This window comes from Pyxicephalus adspersus, chromosome 4 (assembly GCF_032062135.1).
Source record: "Pyxicephalus adspersus chromosome 4, UCB_Pads_2.0, whole genome shotgun sequence".
NCBI lineage: Eukaryota > Metazoa > Chordata > Amphibia > Anura > Pyxicephalidae > Pyxicephalus > Pyxicephalus adspersus.
In genome coordinates this window covers 139,835,167-139,854,362 of record NC_092861.1, presented here as the reverse complement: position 1 = coordinate 139,854,362, position 19,196 = coordinate 139,835,167, and the positions used below count along the sequence as shown (strand labels likewise).

Here is a 19,196-nt window from a genome sequence, read left to right as displayed (position 1 = left end):
TATCCACAACCTACAGTACAATAATAGCATGGTGGTCAGTGGAAAGGATGTCCCTTACATTGCTGGTCAATGAGAAGAATTTAACCAATACAAATAGCCAAACAGCAGTTAGTTTAAATGCACAAATATAACATTTTCCAGACAATGGCTTTCGTTTGCTTTGTCAAGAATAGACTGCATTTGGGTACATCTTGTCCTTGTTTCGACCAGTTTAACACAACTACTCCTATGTATAATGATTTATGTTGTAGGCTTGATGGTCAATGGGGCATTAAAAAGGACAGAATAGTTGGGGATTCAAGTGGAAAATAAAAAAAGTGAAAGTTTGTAGTGGCAAATTTTCTTGATTCGCCTATATATGTTAAAGAAAACTTATGCTTGAGGAACGGTGGCCGACATTGCTGACCTCCCTTTTATAAATGCCTGCTGCCACGCTGTCCTACTGATCATGCATACTAGTGAAGTTTAGCTTGTATCCATTTCAGAATAGTTTGAACAAAAATTGTATATAAGCCCGGCCAGTGCTCCATTTCCACTGTGCTAGAGTTTATTGTAATGACATTCCTGGGAAAGTGTGAGCGGATCCATCTGCCAAACAAAAAACACAATATTACCCTTGTCCTCCTCCTTCCTAGCTGCTCATTCTGCAATAGGCGTGAAGACAAAATGCCCTATCATGGAACAGGAAAGTCTTTCTGTATCCTCGCCTGGACAAACTTGTCCTCTTCATCACTTCTGATGGCAGGGTAATGGTGGACGCCTCGGCGGCACACATGGTTTGTGTTCCTGCCTTTTATGTCTGTGAGGGAAAGCAGATGTGACTCGCAGTTAATTTGTTTACAGAAGGACTTTAACATTTTTGAGAACAAGAAAATAGGCGAATTTGTTTATGATCACATTTTACAGAATAAGACAAATAATGGTTGACAGCTTTCATTCTGGCAGTGCCTGAAAGCAGACCAGTGTACTTTAAAGAAACAGCTTGATGGGTTTGAAAACCAGTCAGTAAAAAAGAAATCCAGCTGGTAAAGTGCCAATGTGGTGTTTCTCAACCTTCTTGAAGCATACCTAAACTCAAAATGTTCACGGTACATAAAAGGGTAGACTTTTTTAGTCTTTTTTAAGTGCAACACCCCTTTTAGGTGATTGAGAATGAATGGGAGCGCAGAGCCTCCGGGGATACCTACGTCATGTATCCTGGAAGGCTCTTGGGTGCTCCTTCTGCGCATGCCCAAGCATCTCAGGCATGTAGAGAAGGAGCCCTTATGTCAAAAGGAAAAAAAAAATTCTGATCTCACACATGCGCAGTGAGATGGGCAAGTTTTTTCCCCCATCTACGTCACCCGATCTCGAGCCTGGGTTGGGTGACGTAGGAAGAAGAAGCTGGAAGAAGATGGCGGCGCCCGGAGCACTGGCCCTGAAGACAGATGCTGGGATGATGCAGGACCTGATAGATCAGACCTCCGCATGGATTGGACTACCCTGCGGGATTGAAGGTAAGTATATTTTTGTTGTTATGGGGTACTTTTTAGTTTAGTTCCTCTTTAACATGGGGGAATCCTTGAAATCCCTTTCAGGTCTTCAGAGAACCCCTTCTATAATTACTATGTCCACAGCTCACAGTACATTAGTGTGGTGGTCAGTAGGAGAAATGATTCTTAGGCTACGTACACACGTCAGATGATTCTCGTCTGTTAAATCGCCTCAGGGCTGATATTGGATGGGAATCTGGCGTGTCTACAGCGCTTGTTGTCCGCTGTTCCAATGACCGTCCTGGCGGATTCACAAACAACAAATGATCGTAATGGAAGTGAAGGGGAGAGAGTGCAGCGGGGTGCTGCTCCATCGTTCTCCCTCTACCCTCTCCATAGAGAAGAACAGCGCTGTGTGTACAGCGCTCGTTCATGCACCCTGCAGTCTTTTGTTGTTGTTTGAAAGGATCGTGAAAGATCCTTTCCAATAATTGCATGTGTGCGCCAAGCCTTACATTGCTGGCCTTTGGGATACCAAAAAGATCATTACTGTCCCTGAACGGAGAGGCACAAACTGCTCATTTATCAAAAAAAAAACCCAGCAACCTCTGGAGGAACCCTGGTTGAAAACTTTAAAAATGTATCATTCCTCCATTCTTTGGTCACTAGAAACCATCACAAAAGATTGTTTTCAGTGACAATTCTGTGACGTCCATCTCTACAGGGCTTTATATGTTCTTGAAGTTAATCTTTAAAGCTGTATGTGGACATGGCTAAGTACCTCCTTTTACCTTCAGTAACTTTTATTATAATAATGTGTTTACTTTAGGGCCTGTCTGGCAGAGGTGCCTTCATCAAAAAGACAGCTGAACAGAATTACAAATCCTTTAATTCTTTTTACAAGTAAATGATTGTATTTATGTGAATTTGAGAAGTGTATTTAGCTGTATGCCCAAAGTTAATTTTTAAAACTTGGCTTTTTAATTTAGTTTAATAAGTAATATTCGTCACAGCAGAGTGATCTGTAAACATTTCTAAGCTGCAGTTTTGCTCTAATTTAGCCTTGAATTCCATGTTTTGATGATTGTATAGCAGCCTCTCCTCCCTTCTTTGTCCAGTCAATGAATGGAATTCTGTATCCTATGTGTGCAGAAGCTTTTTACACCTTGGTGAGACCGCCTATGAACTGAACCATAAAGTTAACATGTCTGTCCAAATAAACCGGGCCCCCACTGGAATTCACAGTGTAAACCTAAAACCGTTTATTTTATCTCTGTATTTGGTTAAATACTGTATATGGCACCTTATTAAACAGCTCTATTTAGGTTGGGTTTGAGAGAGATGCAAAGACTCAGGCACGATCATTATAGAAAAATCTTTACAGTTTAATACTAAACAAGAAATGTACAGATTTTGTACGGTAATTGTATTCCATAAAAAAAAAAAAAAAAAAAAAAAAACTAGTTGGTGAATGTTTGGGCAGACCTTGTAAATGGAGAAGAGACAGATGGAGCTGCTTCTCTGTACCTTTTGCAGTCTTTACCAAAAGGGCCATTGATGGGGCATCTGCCTGTCTGCTATACATCAAACAGGCTTTTCAAATATTGTTGAAGCAGAACTAAAGATACATTTTAAATATTGTGATCGCCCAGGACTTTATTGCAGAAAGGGATGGGTAATGTCCTTTTTGCAATAAGCATTCTTACTTGTCCAATCACTCCACTGAAATGTCAAAATCGCTTCAAAAAAGCTCAGCGTTGGTTGCCAAGATATCTGACAATCCCAGCTTCTCCTGTGCTTCCTACGACCGAATGAACTCCTGCATGGCTGCTTTGGAGGTACATTGGAGATATCATGGAGTTCACAACTAGAAAGTATAGGCTGGTGCCCTGCTGAAAGTTAATGTTGAAACTTCAGGTGGATACAAAATAACAAATAAATGCAGCTCTGTATTCATATATTAATATTATTAATAATAGGCAATAGTATTTATAAAGCGTCAACATATTATGCAGCGCTGTACATTTAAATAGGGGTTGCCAGACAGACCGATAAAACAATGACACAGGAGGAGGAGAGGACCCTGCCCAGAAGACCTGGGGGAAGCTGCACACAATCGGAGGGGGCATTTGTGATAGTGAGTGAGTTTACATAATTAGATAAATGTTAAAATTTAACAGTGTAAGTAACTACATTTTTTAAATGTCAACTTCTTACATTTCCTGTACAGTAGAGATTACATTTGGAAAGGAGTTTGCAGAATTAGGATCTACTCCTATGCGCTACAATGTTTATAAGGAAGATGCTGGTATGAGAAGAAAGAAAAGTGACAGAGAGGTGAGCTTAGTCTACTGGTTCTTCTTTCAAGGTCCAGTCACAGGCTGGGAGAGTGACAAGACCTATAAGTGCTTCCTGTTTTCAGAAGATTAAAACCAGGTCTCTTGTAGATCATACATATGCATGTGTGTGTGTGTGTGTGTGTGTGTGTGTGTCATATTTTTTTTTTTTTTTTTTTAATTTGTATACAGGTAGTCCCCAGGTTACATACAAGATAGGGACTGTAGCTTTGTTCTTAATTTGTATTTGTATGTAAGTCGAAACAGGTAAAATTCTCTTGCGCTCTCTCTCTCTCCCTCTCTCTATTGCTCTTCAGTATTTCTGATATTGTCCGGTTTCCTTTGAAAGGTATTGAGTGGCTGTGCACCTTTTTCTGCTTTTCCTAAACAAGCATTTATTATGTTTCCGTGCTGGGCATAATGTGAAAATACATTGTGCACTCCTTCCATGCAGTGCTCTTTGCTTTGTACACCGTGCTCATTGGAAGAGCTCCAAATTGGAAAGGTTACAGCTTGCATTGTTCTCTATAGAAGCTGCTATTTTTACCAGTAACAGCCAGCTTATATTGAATCCAGATTGACTCCTATGAAAAGATCCATACTCCCAGCTCTGTCATTTTAATATGAATGCTGAGTTTATCATTTCTTGTATTGAATATAATGAACACTACACAGGCTTTTAAAAGCTTCTCCCTCACAATGACACTAATGCAATTCCGGCAAATGTCACAGGAGATGCTGTACATTCTGTTGCAGAATGACTTGTGCTTATTTCAGTTTCTGTCATGACCCCGGGGAGATGCTTGTGGTATGCCAGGTCTTACTTTGTAGCATCACCCTGAGTTCAGCTAGTGGCAGACTTTCTATAAGCCACACAGACTTTATTTTCATTGCCTTATAGAGGACTGGATTACACATAGCAGGTCTGAAGTTGCAATCAGGATTTTGGGGGTTTCCAGGCAGTTTGATCTCCTTGCTACATTGCTATTCAAATGTCAAAGCCCTGTATAACTGCTAAATTTGCCATCATGCTATGGAATGGGAGGAATAAATTTCCACCATTTGTACCAAAAATCCTGGAACCCCTTCTCCCTCTCCGTATTGTGCAAATACTTCTGGTATTGCCATGTATATTGGCATTTACCCTGAAGTCACCAGTTCTTGCAAAAACTTCCCAGGGTTTATAGTTTTATTCTTCCTAGATGTACTTGCTGTTCATGGAAAGATGATGAAGCTGGACATACACATTGGATCCTTTAGTCAATCTCCGATGCTGTCCAAATTGATTTCAAGTAAACCAGTAGTATTTCATTTTTTTCCTTGTCCACATCTTTGTGTCTCTTTGATAGTAGCAGATCCTCGCTGCTCACTGGGTCCTCAACATTTACAAAAAGTGTAAAAGGTGAAATGCTCCAGATTTCCACCCCCATCATCTTGCAAATCCCAAGGCATGAGGTTAAATAACTGGAGTAATAGCATCAGCAAGTGGAACTCCTATTTCATGTTTGTTTGTGACCCATTGATTATAATGTCCATAGAGTGCAGTGTTATGGTGTTCTAAATATATTGTAATTGTTGCTTGGATTGATGTAGAAGTTATGGTTTGTGCATTTTGGAGTAATGATTTAAAATTTTTATACCAAAATTATACTAAAGCTAGGAAGTGTAGACATTCTATCAAGAATTCATTCCATAACTCTACAAACAAAATGTTAAATTGGGCTTAAAAAAAAGCTGCCTATTTCAGTTTTATATAAAACAAATCTGCAAATATTCTGAAAGTAACATTTTATGCTTTCAAAACTGTTTCTTATCCCTTTTCAATGGGTTCTTTTAGAGGCTTTGGAGCAGGATTTAAGGTTGTTAATGGAGTCTTGGCTTGATTTCCAGTTGATGCACAGCTCAAAGGTCACAGACTTTTTCCCATTTCCCTCTAACTATGTCATTGTTCCTTTGTTTGCATTAGATGCAGAGCACAGCACTGCACAGAACTGTGTGGCTCCTCTAAGTCCCGGCCTGGTTTCGGGGGAAACATATATATTAGACAGCACATATTAGTATAACAACCAATAAAACAACCTCAAGATAGAGTAGGAGGATAGAACCCTCATGCTGCATGTCTGCTTCCTGGCATGGAATAAAAATAGTTCTTATAGACCACGGCCTGTGTACGCTCCACCTTTATCGGCTCCAAATAATTCTATAGAGTATAAGGAATGTAACAGTTCCTTTAGGATGGCATATGGGCAACCATAAGAATTATTGCATAAGTTCAAATTTCTGAGCGCTGCAATAAAAACAAACTTTGTTCCTGATTTGAAACTGCTTTATCTGATAACCCTTCCCCAATTTATTCTTATATTATTTATTCATATATTTCTCAACTAGGGTTCCTCCAGAGGTTCCTAGGGGTTCCTTGAGCAATGAGAAATTTCTCCCTTGCAGGTCAGTTTAGTTGACACCAATGATCTTTTTGGCTATCAGTAATGGTGACGTTCTTCCCACTAGTCAGCAATGTAAGACATTCTTCCTACTGACCCCCCCACACTAATATGCCTTAATTATAGAAGGGGTTCCCTTAGACCTGAAAGTTATTTAAAGAGTTCCCTCATGTTAAAAAGGTCGAGAAACACAGGTCCACTATGTTGTATGACCCATCAAAAGGGATTTAAATTCCATATGAATTTGATTGAAATTACTTCTTTATACTTTTTTTATAGCTTTGCATTTGCTGTGAAGGTTTTGGAGTCCACACAAAAATGATCTGCTTTTCTCACAAGTTGTATTAGGTTGGCCAGAGGTGTCATTTTTATGGAAGACAATTTTTCTAAAAAGGTTTACTGATTGAGTTCAATATCTAAAAATATTTTCCATTTGATAGAAACCAACATGTCTGTAGTAATAACTTGCAGGGAGCCTCAAACTGACAAGCCAAGACTACTCATTTTGGTTTGGAAGTTGTCAGTTAAAGTGATGGCAACTTTTTGTGTTGTGGTCTGGAAGGGGACTAAAGTAAATGTTGGAAACAATATTTTTTGAGTGGTTTGGAGAAGCACAAGGCTGCTGTGAAAAAGGCCAGCCATGAGAAGACTCCAGCAATTGGCAGCAAACGTTGGCTTGAGACGCTCCATGACAAGTTTTATTTCAGTTCTTACATGAGCTATAGCTGAATTGGGAAGCGCTGTCATACTGATGCCATTGTACCATTTTTATTGCCATGAACACTACTATGATAGCAATGATAAACCTCAACCAGAAATGTTTTCTAACAAAGCAGTTCTGTGCTTGGATAAGGCTTGTGTTTGCCATAAATGTTGCAATTTTGATTATACTTTGGATTCCTCTTTTTCTAAAATCTGTGCAACAATCAAAGACATAACACAAAGGTTTTGATGGTCTTCAAGGATTTAGGATTTAGGATTTGAGCCATTGAAACATGGGACATCTGATTACTTTTGATGAAAACATTACTTGCTTCGTTTTTTAACTGAACCATAATTTGATCTGTAGATTGCTTTACTTGCAATCAGTTTGGATTTGGCCCGACAGCGGTAGAAGTTGACACGAAGTTCCAATGTTTATGTCCAGCTTCAGTGTTCTCCCCAGCCCCTTTTATCTGGGCGCAGCACCCGACACTTCTCAGTAACCACCCGGCTACTTTTGGGTGGTTATTGAAAAGTTGGGTCTCAGTACAGGGGCTGCCACCCACCTATAACTTCTTTCCACCCAGCTGAAAAAAAATTCTGGGTTGAACACAGAGCTTTATTATCTGTGCAGGAACAGCAAGAACATATAGGAAGAATTAAAACTATATAGCAAAACTGGTATATAGTTCCAGGTCCTTTGAGAGTTCACGCTGCCTCCTGCTTGTGCCCCGGATAGTGCTTGGTACACATTTGGTTCTTTTTTTCACTATTCATTGATGTATTCTAGAGCCTATCTGTGTTCACAAACCATCAGCTTTTCTTTTATTACACAAAAGGGCTGTTTTTTGCGTAAAAAATACCTACCACATCATCAAAATTCCTTACCTTTTGTCTGGCATCAGTTTCTGCTGCTTTCAATCCTCTCTGGTTGCAGCCAGTATAGGATTCCTGAGTCAGACTTTGCCCGTAAGTCCCGTCTTTTTTTTATTTCCTTTACTCGCAGTTCCCTCGTGGATGCATTAATATAAATCAATATCTCAGAGCCTCCACTAATTTTGTTTAGGTCATCTTGCTTAATGTGATTTTTTTCTGCTAGCTGAGCTATGTCTTCTTGGAAAAGATGGGAGAGAAAAAAATATATTAGCTAAACTACTTGTCTGAAAATATTGGCTTTGGACTTGGCCAGAGGTTGGTGCCAAATGTAACACCATCTTACTACTGGATAAGATTTCGAGCTGTGGAAAACCATGACAGCGGAGATTTAACACTAGATACGGTGCAGGGATGTGGAGATGTTATCTGCTCGAATTTGCTTTGCCTGTGTCACACACCTGTTCTACAAGCGTGTCAAATGTGTGACTGAGGAGCTCGGAAAAGTGTGCTTGAAGTTAGCACTTACTCTTCTCCAAATGAAAAGGAATTCTTTTGCTGCAACAAATAAGAACTTGTGTCTATTTTTTGTAAAAGATATTAAATATTTTTTTTAACCTCAACAAACTACACCGGGTTTTTCAACCAGGTTTCCTCCAGAAGGGAGCAATGAGGATCTTGGTCATTTTAGGTGCCACCAATGGTCTTTTTGGCTATCTGTAAGGGTGACATTCTTTCCGCTGATCACCATGCTAATATACTGTGAGCTGTGGATTTAGTAATTGTAGAAAGGGTTCCCCAAAGACCTGAAAGTATTGCCAAGGGTCCCCCAATGCTAAAGAGGTTGGGAAAGGCTGAACAATACAATATCTTAGAATGCACACATACCATTTATGTGTCTTCTTGTCCCACATGAAATTAGGCTTTAGGTGCTTCAACGTGTACTGTCTTTTACAAAAATTCTCTTTAGCTCCTGTTTGAAGGTTCTAAATGCTATGACACTAATTCTTTATTAGTATAGATAGTCTGTTTTACAGTTGTTCTATTACGTTGCTTCATATCACCAGACTGATTTCGGCCACGTCACCATGTGCTAACACCGCCTGCTGTTTTCGTGATGTTATGTATCTGGGAATTGTGGTAAAGAATTATTGAATGGTTTTGGTTTTCTACATTTGCCAATTATTTTTGATGATTTTATGAACTTTATAAGCAGCATTCTATACTTTGTGGTGCCCAGCTAGCATGCTACTGGTAGTTGAGTCCTTGTTTGAGTTCATTGAGTTGCTCATTGTGTCCAGTGTTCTCCCTAGCCCTTTTTCAACCCGGCACTTTTCAGTAACCACTCGGCTGTTTTTGGGTGATTACTGAAGAGTTGGATCACAATACATGGGCTGCCACCCCCTACAATTTCTTTGCACCCGGCCTAAAACATTTCTGGATTCAATACCATACTAATGTCTATTTTTCTCCAGTTGTAGTAATGGTAAAAACAAATATTTGTTTCTTTTACGACAAAAAAGAATCTAGCCACTTTAATTTTCCCAATGCCACCATATACTTTGTCCATTCTGCATGGTAGTTCTTTACAATACCTGCAAATTTAGGATTGTAGGAGGAAATCATTACCTTAATAAACACAGAATGTACAAACACCACAGTGGTGTCTCTGTAGCAGCAGACCTTGACATCTCAGACCTTTCACACGCAAGTTTGAAATGGAAAGTGTAGCCAGAAAGAGCTCCAATACTCCAGAATACACAGCAATTTTTATCTTTTGCATGTAGTTTAACATATATTCTTAAATGTTGCCACAGCTTCATTTGAGTAAAACATGCATTATGCTTAGTGTGCATCCTGTGCGGCATATCCCTCTGCAGTGAGCCAGCATGATGTTTACGGTCTATGGCATTTTTAGTTTTCCCCTAAATCTGGTGATGCACTAAGCTGCAGGCATAGTTGCAGGGTTCTCTTGGACTAATCCATCTGGGGCTTGGTGCTGGTGCCCATTACTGATACAGGATCAGAACATTGGGTTGGTTGGATCTTTTGCAGGCAGACTAATGGCTTATATCAAACTTTTAACTACAAAGCCTAGGAGAGATGCAAGGTCTGTTCACAATAAAACAGCTCTTATCCTTTGAGGCATATAAATTTTTAAATATTAAGCTACCCTTTTATAAGGGTTGGGATTGCCGGAAGGTCTTAGAGCTGTTTCCAGACTGAACATTGTGTCCTGGATTGTGCTGCCAATGTATTAGCAGGTAAAGGACCTGGCGTACACAGTATGCCACGAGTATAGCTTTACACCTCACTTATCAACAAATTATAATCAAAAGATGTCTGTATTTGTTTTGTGTGACACATTTCTGGCAGATTTTGGAGGAGATAAAAATATCTGCTAGCTTATCCCAAGCAGTGAGATCGCCCTACCTCTGTTTGATGAGGAAAATGATTGCACTGTAAAGAATTGAATTAGAGCAAATAAATGGGTATGATTAAATTCTCCAACATCTTCACAAATATACTTATGCTTCCTTTATTGTTTTGCTCCTCTGGTAATTGCAGGAGCTAAAAGAATTTCGGGTATAATGCACTGAGTGATAAAGCGGCACTTTGGCTTTAGTGACTACATTCTGCAACAGAGTCCCAGGTTTATATTTGGGTGGTATTGGATCGGCCATTTGATATAAATTGGACTTAGAGTTCTTTCATAAATCTATTGCAAGTAAATTTGCCCTAAGGCTTGTAAACAATATTCATTACCTTTCTTGTTTCATTCTTCCCCATCATTTTAGGAGTGAGAAAGGGCAGAGGCCAACACTGTTTAATGTAATGGGAATCAGTCCTGGAAAAGAAAACATCCAGACCTAGTTAAGCAGAAATATTAAACTGCAACCAAATAGGAAGATGTTTATTTAACCCAAGATGTTCATTAAAAATCTGATATGCAGTCTGGCCTTTGTGCCGTTCAGTATAATTACCTGGAATGTGTAATTAAATGACATTTTATTTCCACAATATTTAAAGAGACGGCAAACTCTTGCACTTACAGCAGTTTTAGCTAAAACTTTCCACCATGTGCTGAATGCTGGATTTTTTTTTTGGATGCCTTTTTACTTGTTTGGGTAAAATCTCCTAAATTCTTTACAAGTATTGATGAAAGATATGTCCAACAAAGACAAATACTCCAATCTGAAAAAGGAGCAACATATGCATTTTCTGCTCAGGCACTTCTGGAAGTGGCAGGAGGAGAGGATATTTCTGAACTCTGTACAGTGTCAGCAGAAAATATCTGAAAGATCGATGCATGCAGTAGAAGACCAGCAGAAAATATCTATATATGTTGTAGTATGCTCCCTGCGCATGTGCAGTGTAATGTGTCGCCATGCATGTGCTCTTGGGGCATGCAGCCCTGATGTCAGAGCTTGGGATGATGCCTGTATGTGTGCTCCCTGGATTTTCAGGGAAGTTCTGTGAGGGACAGGAAACAAAATTAGAAAAAAAACTTTAATAATAATATTATACAGTATTTATATAGCGCCAACATGTTACGCAGCACTGTACATTAAATAGAGGTTGCAAATTACAGACATATACAGACAGTGACACAGGAGGAGAGGACCCTGCCCCGAAGAGCTTACATTGGTTTATAGGGGAAAAAGTTCATCTGGAACTTAAAATGTATCTAAAAGAACAATCTAATTTTTCATGGAGAGTTTAAATCCTACTTAATTGTTTCCACAATGCTTAAAGATAAAGAAATGAAGGAGCGCTTGTATCAAAGTGCCTTAACTGCTTGCTCAGAATATGTAAATACTTAAGTGTGCATGATCTGGATACCGGTTCACCTTAAATTTAAAAACCACTATGTTGTATAATTGATTGCTAAAACAAACACTCATTTTACATCCAGTTAAGAGGGCCCTTAAAACATAGTGGTTGGTACATTTGCAGAAAATGTACACTCTGATTTTTACATGTGTCCATTATGTATATACATAATAGTTACTGCTTAGAAAAGAGTTTCCCAGCCCAGGGTTCCTTTAGAGTTTGCTAGGGGTTCTTTGAGCAATGAGGACTTTGTGCCTCCAAGGTATGCCTACCTCATCTTTTTGGTTATCTGTAAGGGTGACATTTTTCCTAATGGTCATCAGTGTAAAGGGAATTCTTCCCACTCACTACCGTACTAATATACTGTGAGCTGTGGATATAGTATTATAGAATAGGTTTTGTAAGACCTGAAAGTTATTTCTCGACCTTTTCAACATGGGAGAACTCCTTAAAAGGCTGGCTTAGGTACTTGATTTTTGGAGTATTACAATGCCAGACATAAAGCAGAACAGAACTCCAACCAAAAATTTAGTTAAATATGAATAGCTCATTAAAAGATGAAAAGCTGCCTTTTATTATTATTAATATTATTATTAATAATAATATTATTAAACAGGATTTATATAGCACCAACATATTACGCAGCGCTGTACATTGAATAGGGATTGCATATGACAGACTAATACAGACAGAGATACAGGAGGAGAGAACCCTGCCCCGAAGAGCTGCCTTAGCTGCAGTATTCAGCTTCAGCCCAGAGCTGTCTGTGTAGTACTACTTTTTGACCACTAGTTGTCCTCTTATGTTGACTTTTATTCACTCTACTTTATCTGAGCCTAGACTATCATGGAACCAAATCAGCCTGTGAATGAGCTGACAATAGAGAAGCAGCAGTGAGATGAACCCACATTTTTGTGATATAGGAACCTTGTTACATGTTTAGTCCAGTAAAGGCTGCTTATTGTAGTTTTTGCAGTCAGTTTAGCAGGTTGGAAGTAGTCGCCGGTAATTCAGCATTGAACAAATGAACACACTCCTCAGCAGGAAGTAGGTCCTGGTAAGAGCTGGAAAACCTAATTATATAGACAGTGATGGAAAATACTCCAAATACTGTAATGTATTAGATGCATTGTGTGCATGGCTCCTGGGATCTGTCCAGCCCGGCTTTAACTTCCTGCTACAGCCCAAAAAATGTGCAGAGCATTTCATGTCCTTCAGTGAAGTGCCTGCAAACAAAAAAAAAAAGAGATCCTGGTAATTAGCTGCAGAAAGTTTTATTTTACCTGCAGAAGGAGGCATGATAAATTATCTTTCACAAAAGCTTTTTTTTTTTTTTTTGCATACATTGATAACATTTCAGCACGAGGAGCCAACATTATGAGTTATATTAACATTAAAGAATGTAAACATGACAGTTTAATGCACTTTGCTGCATTCTGTATGAGTTTTGCATGCTTAGACTAGTACGGGAATCGTATCTTTCATCTAGTGGATGGCATTTTTACTAATGCATCACAAACGTCGGGCAAAACTTTCGTGTCAGAGAAATATTTAATGTCAATAATTGCCCGCTAGGACCTCAACATTTAGATTTATGAGGTACAGAGATTTTTTACCTAAAAAAAATTAAAACACATGTACTTAATCATTAGTTCAGTGTTTCACAACCAGGGTTCCTCCAAAGGTTGCCAGGGGTTCCTAGAGCAATGAGCAATCTGTACCTTTAGGGTCAATTTAATGTTACCCCCACAGCCAAAAATATCATTAGTGTCAATTAAACAGAAATTGGAGGTACAAATTGCTCATTGCTCTGGAAACCCCTAGAAACCCCTGGAGGAATCCCGATTGAGAAACACTGTTAGAAAACCGTCATTTTGGTTTTCCTGAAAATGTCAGTTGCTTGGCTGAGATAAACTAAAAATAAACCTATGATCCATTCCACTCTCCCCTCCAAAAATCAAATGTGATATAATGACAGTCATACCTTGGGTTCCTGCCGTAACTAACGTCTTTGATTCAGAGTTCAATTGTAAAAAAGGGCACATTGGCTGTTTATCCTATCACCATATTATTACAGTTCCTGGACTTACCGGCTCCTGTGAGTTCTGGTGGCTTGTAGTGATATTTTGGGTTCAATATCAAGCCCAGGAGCTAAAACTTTTAAAATGTAAATCCTAAAAAAATTCCCAAGGTCGCAGCAATGATGATCCTGATTTATGTTTGTTGCACAAGCATGAAATTTTCACGTAAGTGAATGCAAACCTTTGACAAAGGCACCATCATACTAATTTAGGTCCTTGATACCTGATCCTGTTTGAATGTTATCCTAACATTTTGCACCCCACAAACCAATTTTTTTTATTCCACATTTATTTTGTGTGCATCACTGTGTAACATTGAAAGGGGAATCAAGCTCTCCGAGAGTAAGACTAACGTTAGATTTTTGTAGTTGGAAAGGATCTTTCACGATCGTTTCCAACGACAAAAGACCGAAGAATGAATGAACGAGCTCTGTACATACAGCTCGGTTTTGCTGTATGGAGAGGGGACAGGGGAGAACGAGTTAGCAGCACCCCGCTGTGCTCTCTCCCCTTCACTTGCCTTGAGGTCGTTCATCTTCTGCCATTCGTGGATCTGCCAGGATGGATCCATGAACAACATAGGATGGCCGCTGTACAAACACCAGATTCTCGTCCGATATCAGCCCTGAGGCGAGAATTGGACAAGAATCATCTGACGTGTGTATGTAGCCTAAATTGCATGAGTTCTCCTCTACTATTTACCATTCCTCCATGCGATATTTTATAATCTGCGTACTTTGTTGATTTTATTTTAGGGAAAATAACCAGGAATTTGCTTTTTTTTTAATTTCTTCCTAATAAAAGCCTAGTAAAAATGAAGTATATCCAAATTACCTAATAAATCAAAGGCACAAAAAAAATGCATAATAATTGGGTTGACTACAAATTCTAAAAGGTAGAACAGAGTTGCCAAAAGACAGTCACAGCTTTCAGACTAAGGGAGCAAAAGGCCTCCTATGAGTTAAGTGGATAAATTGTCATTATTTTTCAACTATGTAATAATAAAATTATATAAAATTGGATCTATACATAATATAAAGGTAACATTACTGCATTAACTTCAGTTGCAATAGTGATACTTAGAATGATAGAATGTATACTTCTAAGGATCTAAAATTTGATACAATAATAAAAAAAAGATTATTTTGCACTTTTTTCTACTTAAAGCTGAACTCACAATAGTTGCTGTACTAAAAACTGAAACAGAAAACAAGAATGTAACTTGTAAGTGGGGCTGATTTACCTGCCCCCAGGCCTTGGCAGGACTGTCTTACTTCAATTCCCAGAAATGGAATTACAGGGTTGCCAATACCCAAAAATTGTATATACTTTGCTAAATGAGAGGCACTCTGATTTGCAACAGATGTTTGCAGTTTTTTGGATGTTTGCTGGTTAATACCTGTGTATAAATATATTTTGATTACCTTTATTCTAGAGAATAAATCCTGCATTGGTTTTACTTTTACTAGCCCAGCCTGGGCATGTTGGAGTGTTCCTTTAAGACGGATTTGAGTTCAGGAAGCAGTGTTTGCCCAGTGATCATGTGATAAACCCGTCAGGTTTCTCGAGTCACGCCTCTAGTTTGTAGTTTCAATTATTCAAATCTAACCTTTGCTCAGAGCAGGCTTTTGCTCCTTCACAGATGAACGTCCGGGAGACAGGAGTACATCTTTAAGAAAGCCTTATTTTTAGCCTTGGCGGATGCTAAGTTTTAAGGTTTTGCAGAGAAAAAGCACCAGTAGACACGTAACACTTAAAGGAATAAACACAAGGGGATTTGTCCTTTCTTGAGCTATTGCAGCTTGAATGGATTCTGCAATGACAGTCTGCAGTGAGTAAATTTCAGTTCTCATGCTTTCTCCTCGTGTGTTAACACAAATGATATTTTTAGAGGATTTCAGGCATTTTCTGTTAATTATACTTTTACTTTGTAGTGTATAATTACAGAGTTACTCTTTGCCATGGCATAATTTATAAAAATGTCTTGTAAATTGAATTATTGTTACGGAGTTGTGTTCCAGATTATAATAGCAAGTTGTTATGAAAGGAATACAGGGTTGCTGTTGCTGACCTCCGGAAAAGCTTGCTGCCTGGCTGTCTTTGGCTGCACTACTTTCTAGATAAATGACCTAGAACATTCATGCAGAATTGCTCTCCTAGGACATAAATTTATATTACAAACCCAAGAAGGCCAGCATGACATCCAAGGCTGCTAAGAACAGCTCGGCATAGCATCTCCATGTTTCTCTCAGAACATGTGCCCATTCACCTTTACAGATGTAACACAAAGCTCTTAACATATGCTTGTATTCGAAAAGATCATTTTCCTAACACTTATGTGGCTGTTGTGTTACTGGTAGAACACGCTTCTGTACAGTTTGTAAGTGTGGGCAGTCGTGTAGATGTGATATTGCACAATTCTGTATTGTATATTGTTACATAGTCAGGTTGAAAAAAGACGTACGTCCATCAAGTTCACCCACTAGGGAAATAAACATATCCCAGGTATAAAACCCTATAGATATAGTTGATCCAGAGGAAGGCAAAACAACACAAATTTGCTCGAACGGGAAAAAATTTCCTTGCTGATTCTAGTCGTACACAAGTGTTTTCTTAGGTTAGACCGGTCCAAGTTAGGGTCCCCTTTCAATCATCAAACAAAAATGTGCGAATCATAGATCACGCTGTTCTATGCTAAGATCCTGCACGTTACAATGCTTTGGGTATTTGGCTGTTGATGTGATTGCATTTGATGATGGTGATGGTGCAGCTTATGGGGATGAATAACTGTAACTATTACTTTACTATATATATATATATATATATATATATATATATATATGTACTGTCCCTGACCGGACCTTATAAAGATGAGATGTGTTACTCCAACCAGCCAGTAATTGCTGCATTGGGCATAATCTTGTTCAGGCATGTGAATGTTTTTCACACACGTGTGACAAGATTTAATTTCTACATGTAGTAAAGACGTGTGTTTGCATTGATTTCTTTCACTGTCCAGAGGCCTGTTAAAACTTACCTACATCTGGATTTCATTTTCCAAAAAAAGAAAAGCTTTAGATACTGGAGTGCAGAAATGGTGCACTTGCCTAAATATTGTATTTCCCTTGCAGCTTTACCTCCATAGTCCTTCATTATATCTCTGCAACACCATCACCATGTTTCTGTCCTCATGTGTAAGTATTAATATTTATTCCTGAAGGTCAGCCTACTAATGGTCACCTGGAAATTACCAGGGATCAGACAGCATGCAACAAATAAAGTCTTTATCACCAGATGGCCCATGATTGTAATCCCAAAATGCCCTTTGTTGTCAGAAGTCACTTGAACAATGTCACACCAAAAGTAACATTAGTAAAGGCATTACAGTGCAATTTAATATTCTGGAATATATTTTTTTTTTACCAACGTTGTAACAGTTTTTTCTTTATTGTGTATGTTAGGGCTTCTTTAAGAGTTTTTTTCCCAGTGCACCCTGTGGCCATAGTTGGGAGTGTTCCAGGATATGTGTTAGGCCTCATCAGATATCGGAGGCAGAGCTTAGTCGTGTGCTGTTTAGTGCACTTCTGCTTATTCCACGTGGAGCTCACTTGTGCAGTTTTTCAGCTTTTAGATTTTTTTTCTATAAGTAGTTTTTGCGGCTAAGTTTAATCAGTGTTACATTTGCTGAGCTAAAAAAATTATTTTGTATTATGCATACCTATCATATATTATCATACATCCCTTTAAAATTAATAATGAAATTCGAAGAGCTCGTTCACCCAAAGGTATACTGCAACTTGCATGCATGTTTACATGCATTGTGTTGTCGTATTTAATATATGATATATGATGATATGATAAAATGATTATAATTTGACTGGGCAATATACTAAAATCCAGAATGTGGGGAGAATACATTTTGTAAAATAAAGTTGTTTGCCCATTCATCCTGCCTACATTATATTATATTCAATATCACAGGCAGGGGGAATAAGTCCTAAAGCAGAACTAAACCCTCAATACCCACCTGTCCCTATTCCATCCCAAGGCACTGTCATTTTGGTGGTCCCTTTCTTCCTAAAATAAGTCTTTGGCCATCTTGATTGGCTGGCTTGGGATGAAGTAACTCCAGGGCAGTTGATCCTGGCATGGGATTAAATGCATAGCTCATTGAAATTTGACAGCTGGGCAGCAATCAGGCAGATAAAAACAATATTGCAGAAGGGACATCGCCTGCCCTTTCTGTAAATAAAACCTACCTGATCACCATTTGTTGAAAGTAGTTTCCTATTAGTCTGTTATTTAAACTAGAACCAATTTTCAGTGCTCAGTCTTGGCAGTTTAATGCTCTAGCTCAGTCTCACTGTACAACCTCCAGGTCCTACCATACAGAATACTGGCCTTTCTTGACATATGAGTTAGAGATGGAGACTTCCATGGCCATTATTTTCTCTGTGCAGGCCTGCTAATGGAGGAAGTTGGAGGACTTTAGCAGTTCTCGGACCCTCTATAGGCTAGATGATGACCCCTTTAAGTATTCAAGTGTTTACTGATCTATTGGAATTTGATGAGAAGGGCTTAGGGTTGTGAGAAAATATGGTTTTGTTGGAAATGTGTACTTACCTTTTCGGGGTTCTCTTCTTACTACTAGTTCCAAATATAAAACCATCTAAAACTGCGAATGTTATTGTTCCCTCATGACTGCAACATCCATACATGCAGGTTTGTGTTTGTGTATATTGTGTCTATTTCTGCCATTATCATGTTAGTGGGGTAGGGAGTGGAGTTTGGGATTTGTTGGCTTTCTAATATGCACCATCCTCACATATATTTCATAGGTTGTCCCTGCAAGGAGTAATTGTAGATGGACTGAATGCTCATCAATCCAGCAGTAACCCATGCAACTTTAAAAGTCCGAATTGCACGTTGTGGTTTGTAAGTCAGAAAGACTGCTATGAGTCTCTTCTGGTTCCCGAATTCACTTGGCAAATTCACCTTGTTTGTTTCCTGTTCACTCAAGAACTAACTGGCAGCTTTTAAGGAACGCGTCATGATTGAAATATGTGACCGTCCATTCCAGGGGCATTTGAAGGGTCGGAGGTCACCTGAAGTATGACAGTTGCTTCCGTCAGCTGCTTTGTTTTCATTGTCTTCTGTGCAATGTATGAGCTCAGGCAGTTGACAGGCAGCGGCTGACCTTAACACTCTTAAAATGCACAAAGTAAGCAAAGATAAAGAAGGGAAACTATATTACAATGATAAATGAGCTGGCAGAGTTGTAATGATGAAATATTCAGATTCCTGTGTAAGTCCAGTTGTGACTGTTTCCCTAAAGCTGTCATTAATAAGTTCAGTGTTTAAGTCTTACTAAATTGTGAAGTTTGTCAGCAGTTTTAAGCAGACAAAGTGTTTATTTTTAACAAGTCTAGCCAAAGCACAACTTAAGTTTTTTTTTTT

At 38.8% G+C, this 19,196-nt stretch overlaps 1 protein-coding gene across 3 annotated transcripts in view; it reads left to right on the top strand.

Annotated features, from left to right (window-relative positions):
• EML4 (EMAP like 4) overlaps positions 1-19,196 on the top strand; it is a 135,031-nt gene that overhangs the window by 26,207 nt on the left and 89,628 nt on the right. Inside the window, exon 1 of one of the 3 annotated variants that reach the window (XM_072409790.1) lies at positions 15,347-15,570. The exons of the other annotated variants lie outside the window; for them this stretch is intronic. Within the exon in view, the coding sequence (XP_072265891.1) occupies positions 15,546-15,570 (25 nt within the window). The 5' untranslated portion in view covers positions 15,347-15,545. Of the gene's footprint in view, positions 1-15,346; positions 15,571-19,196 lie in introns of those variants that run through there. 3 annotated transcript variants of the gene reach the window in all.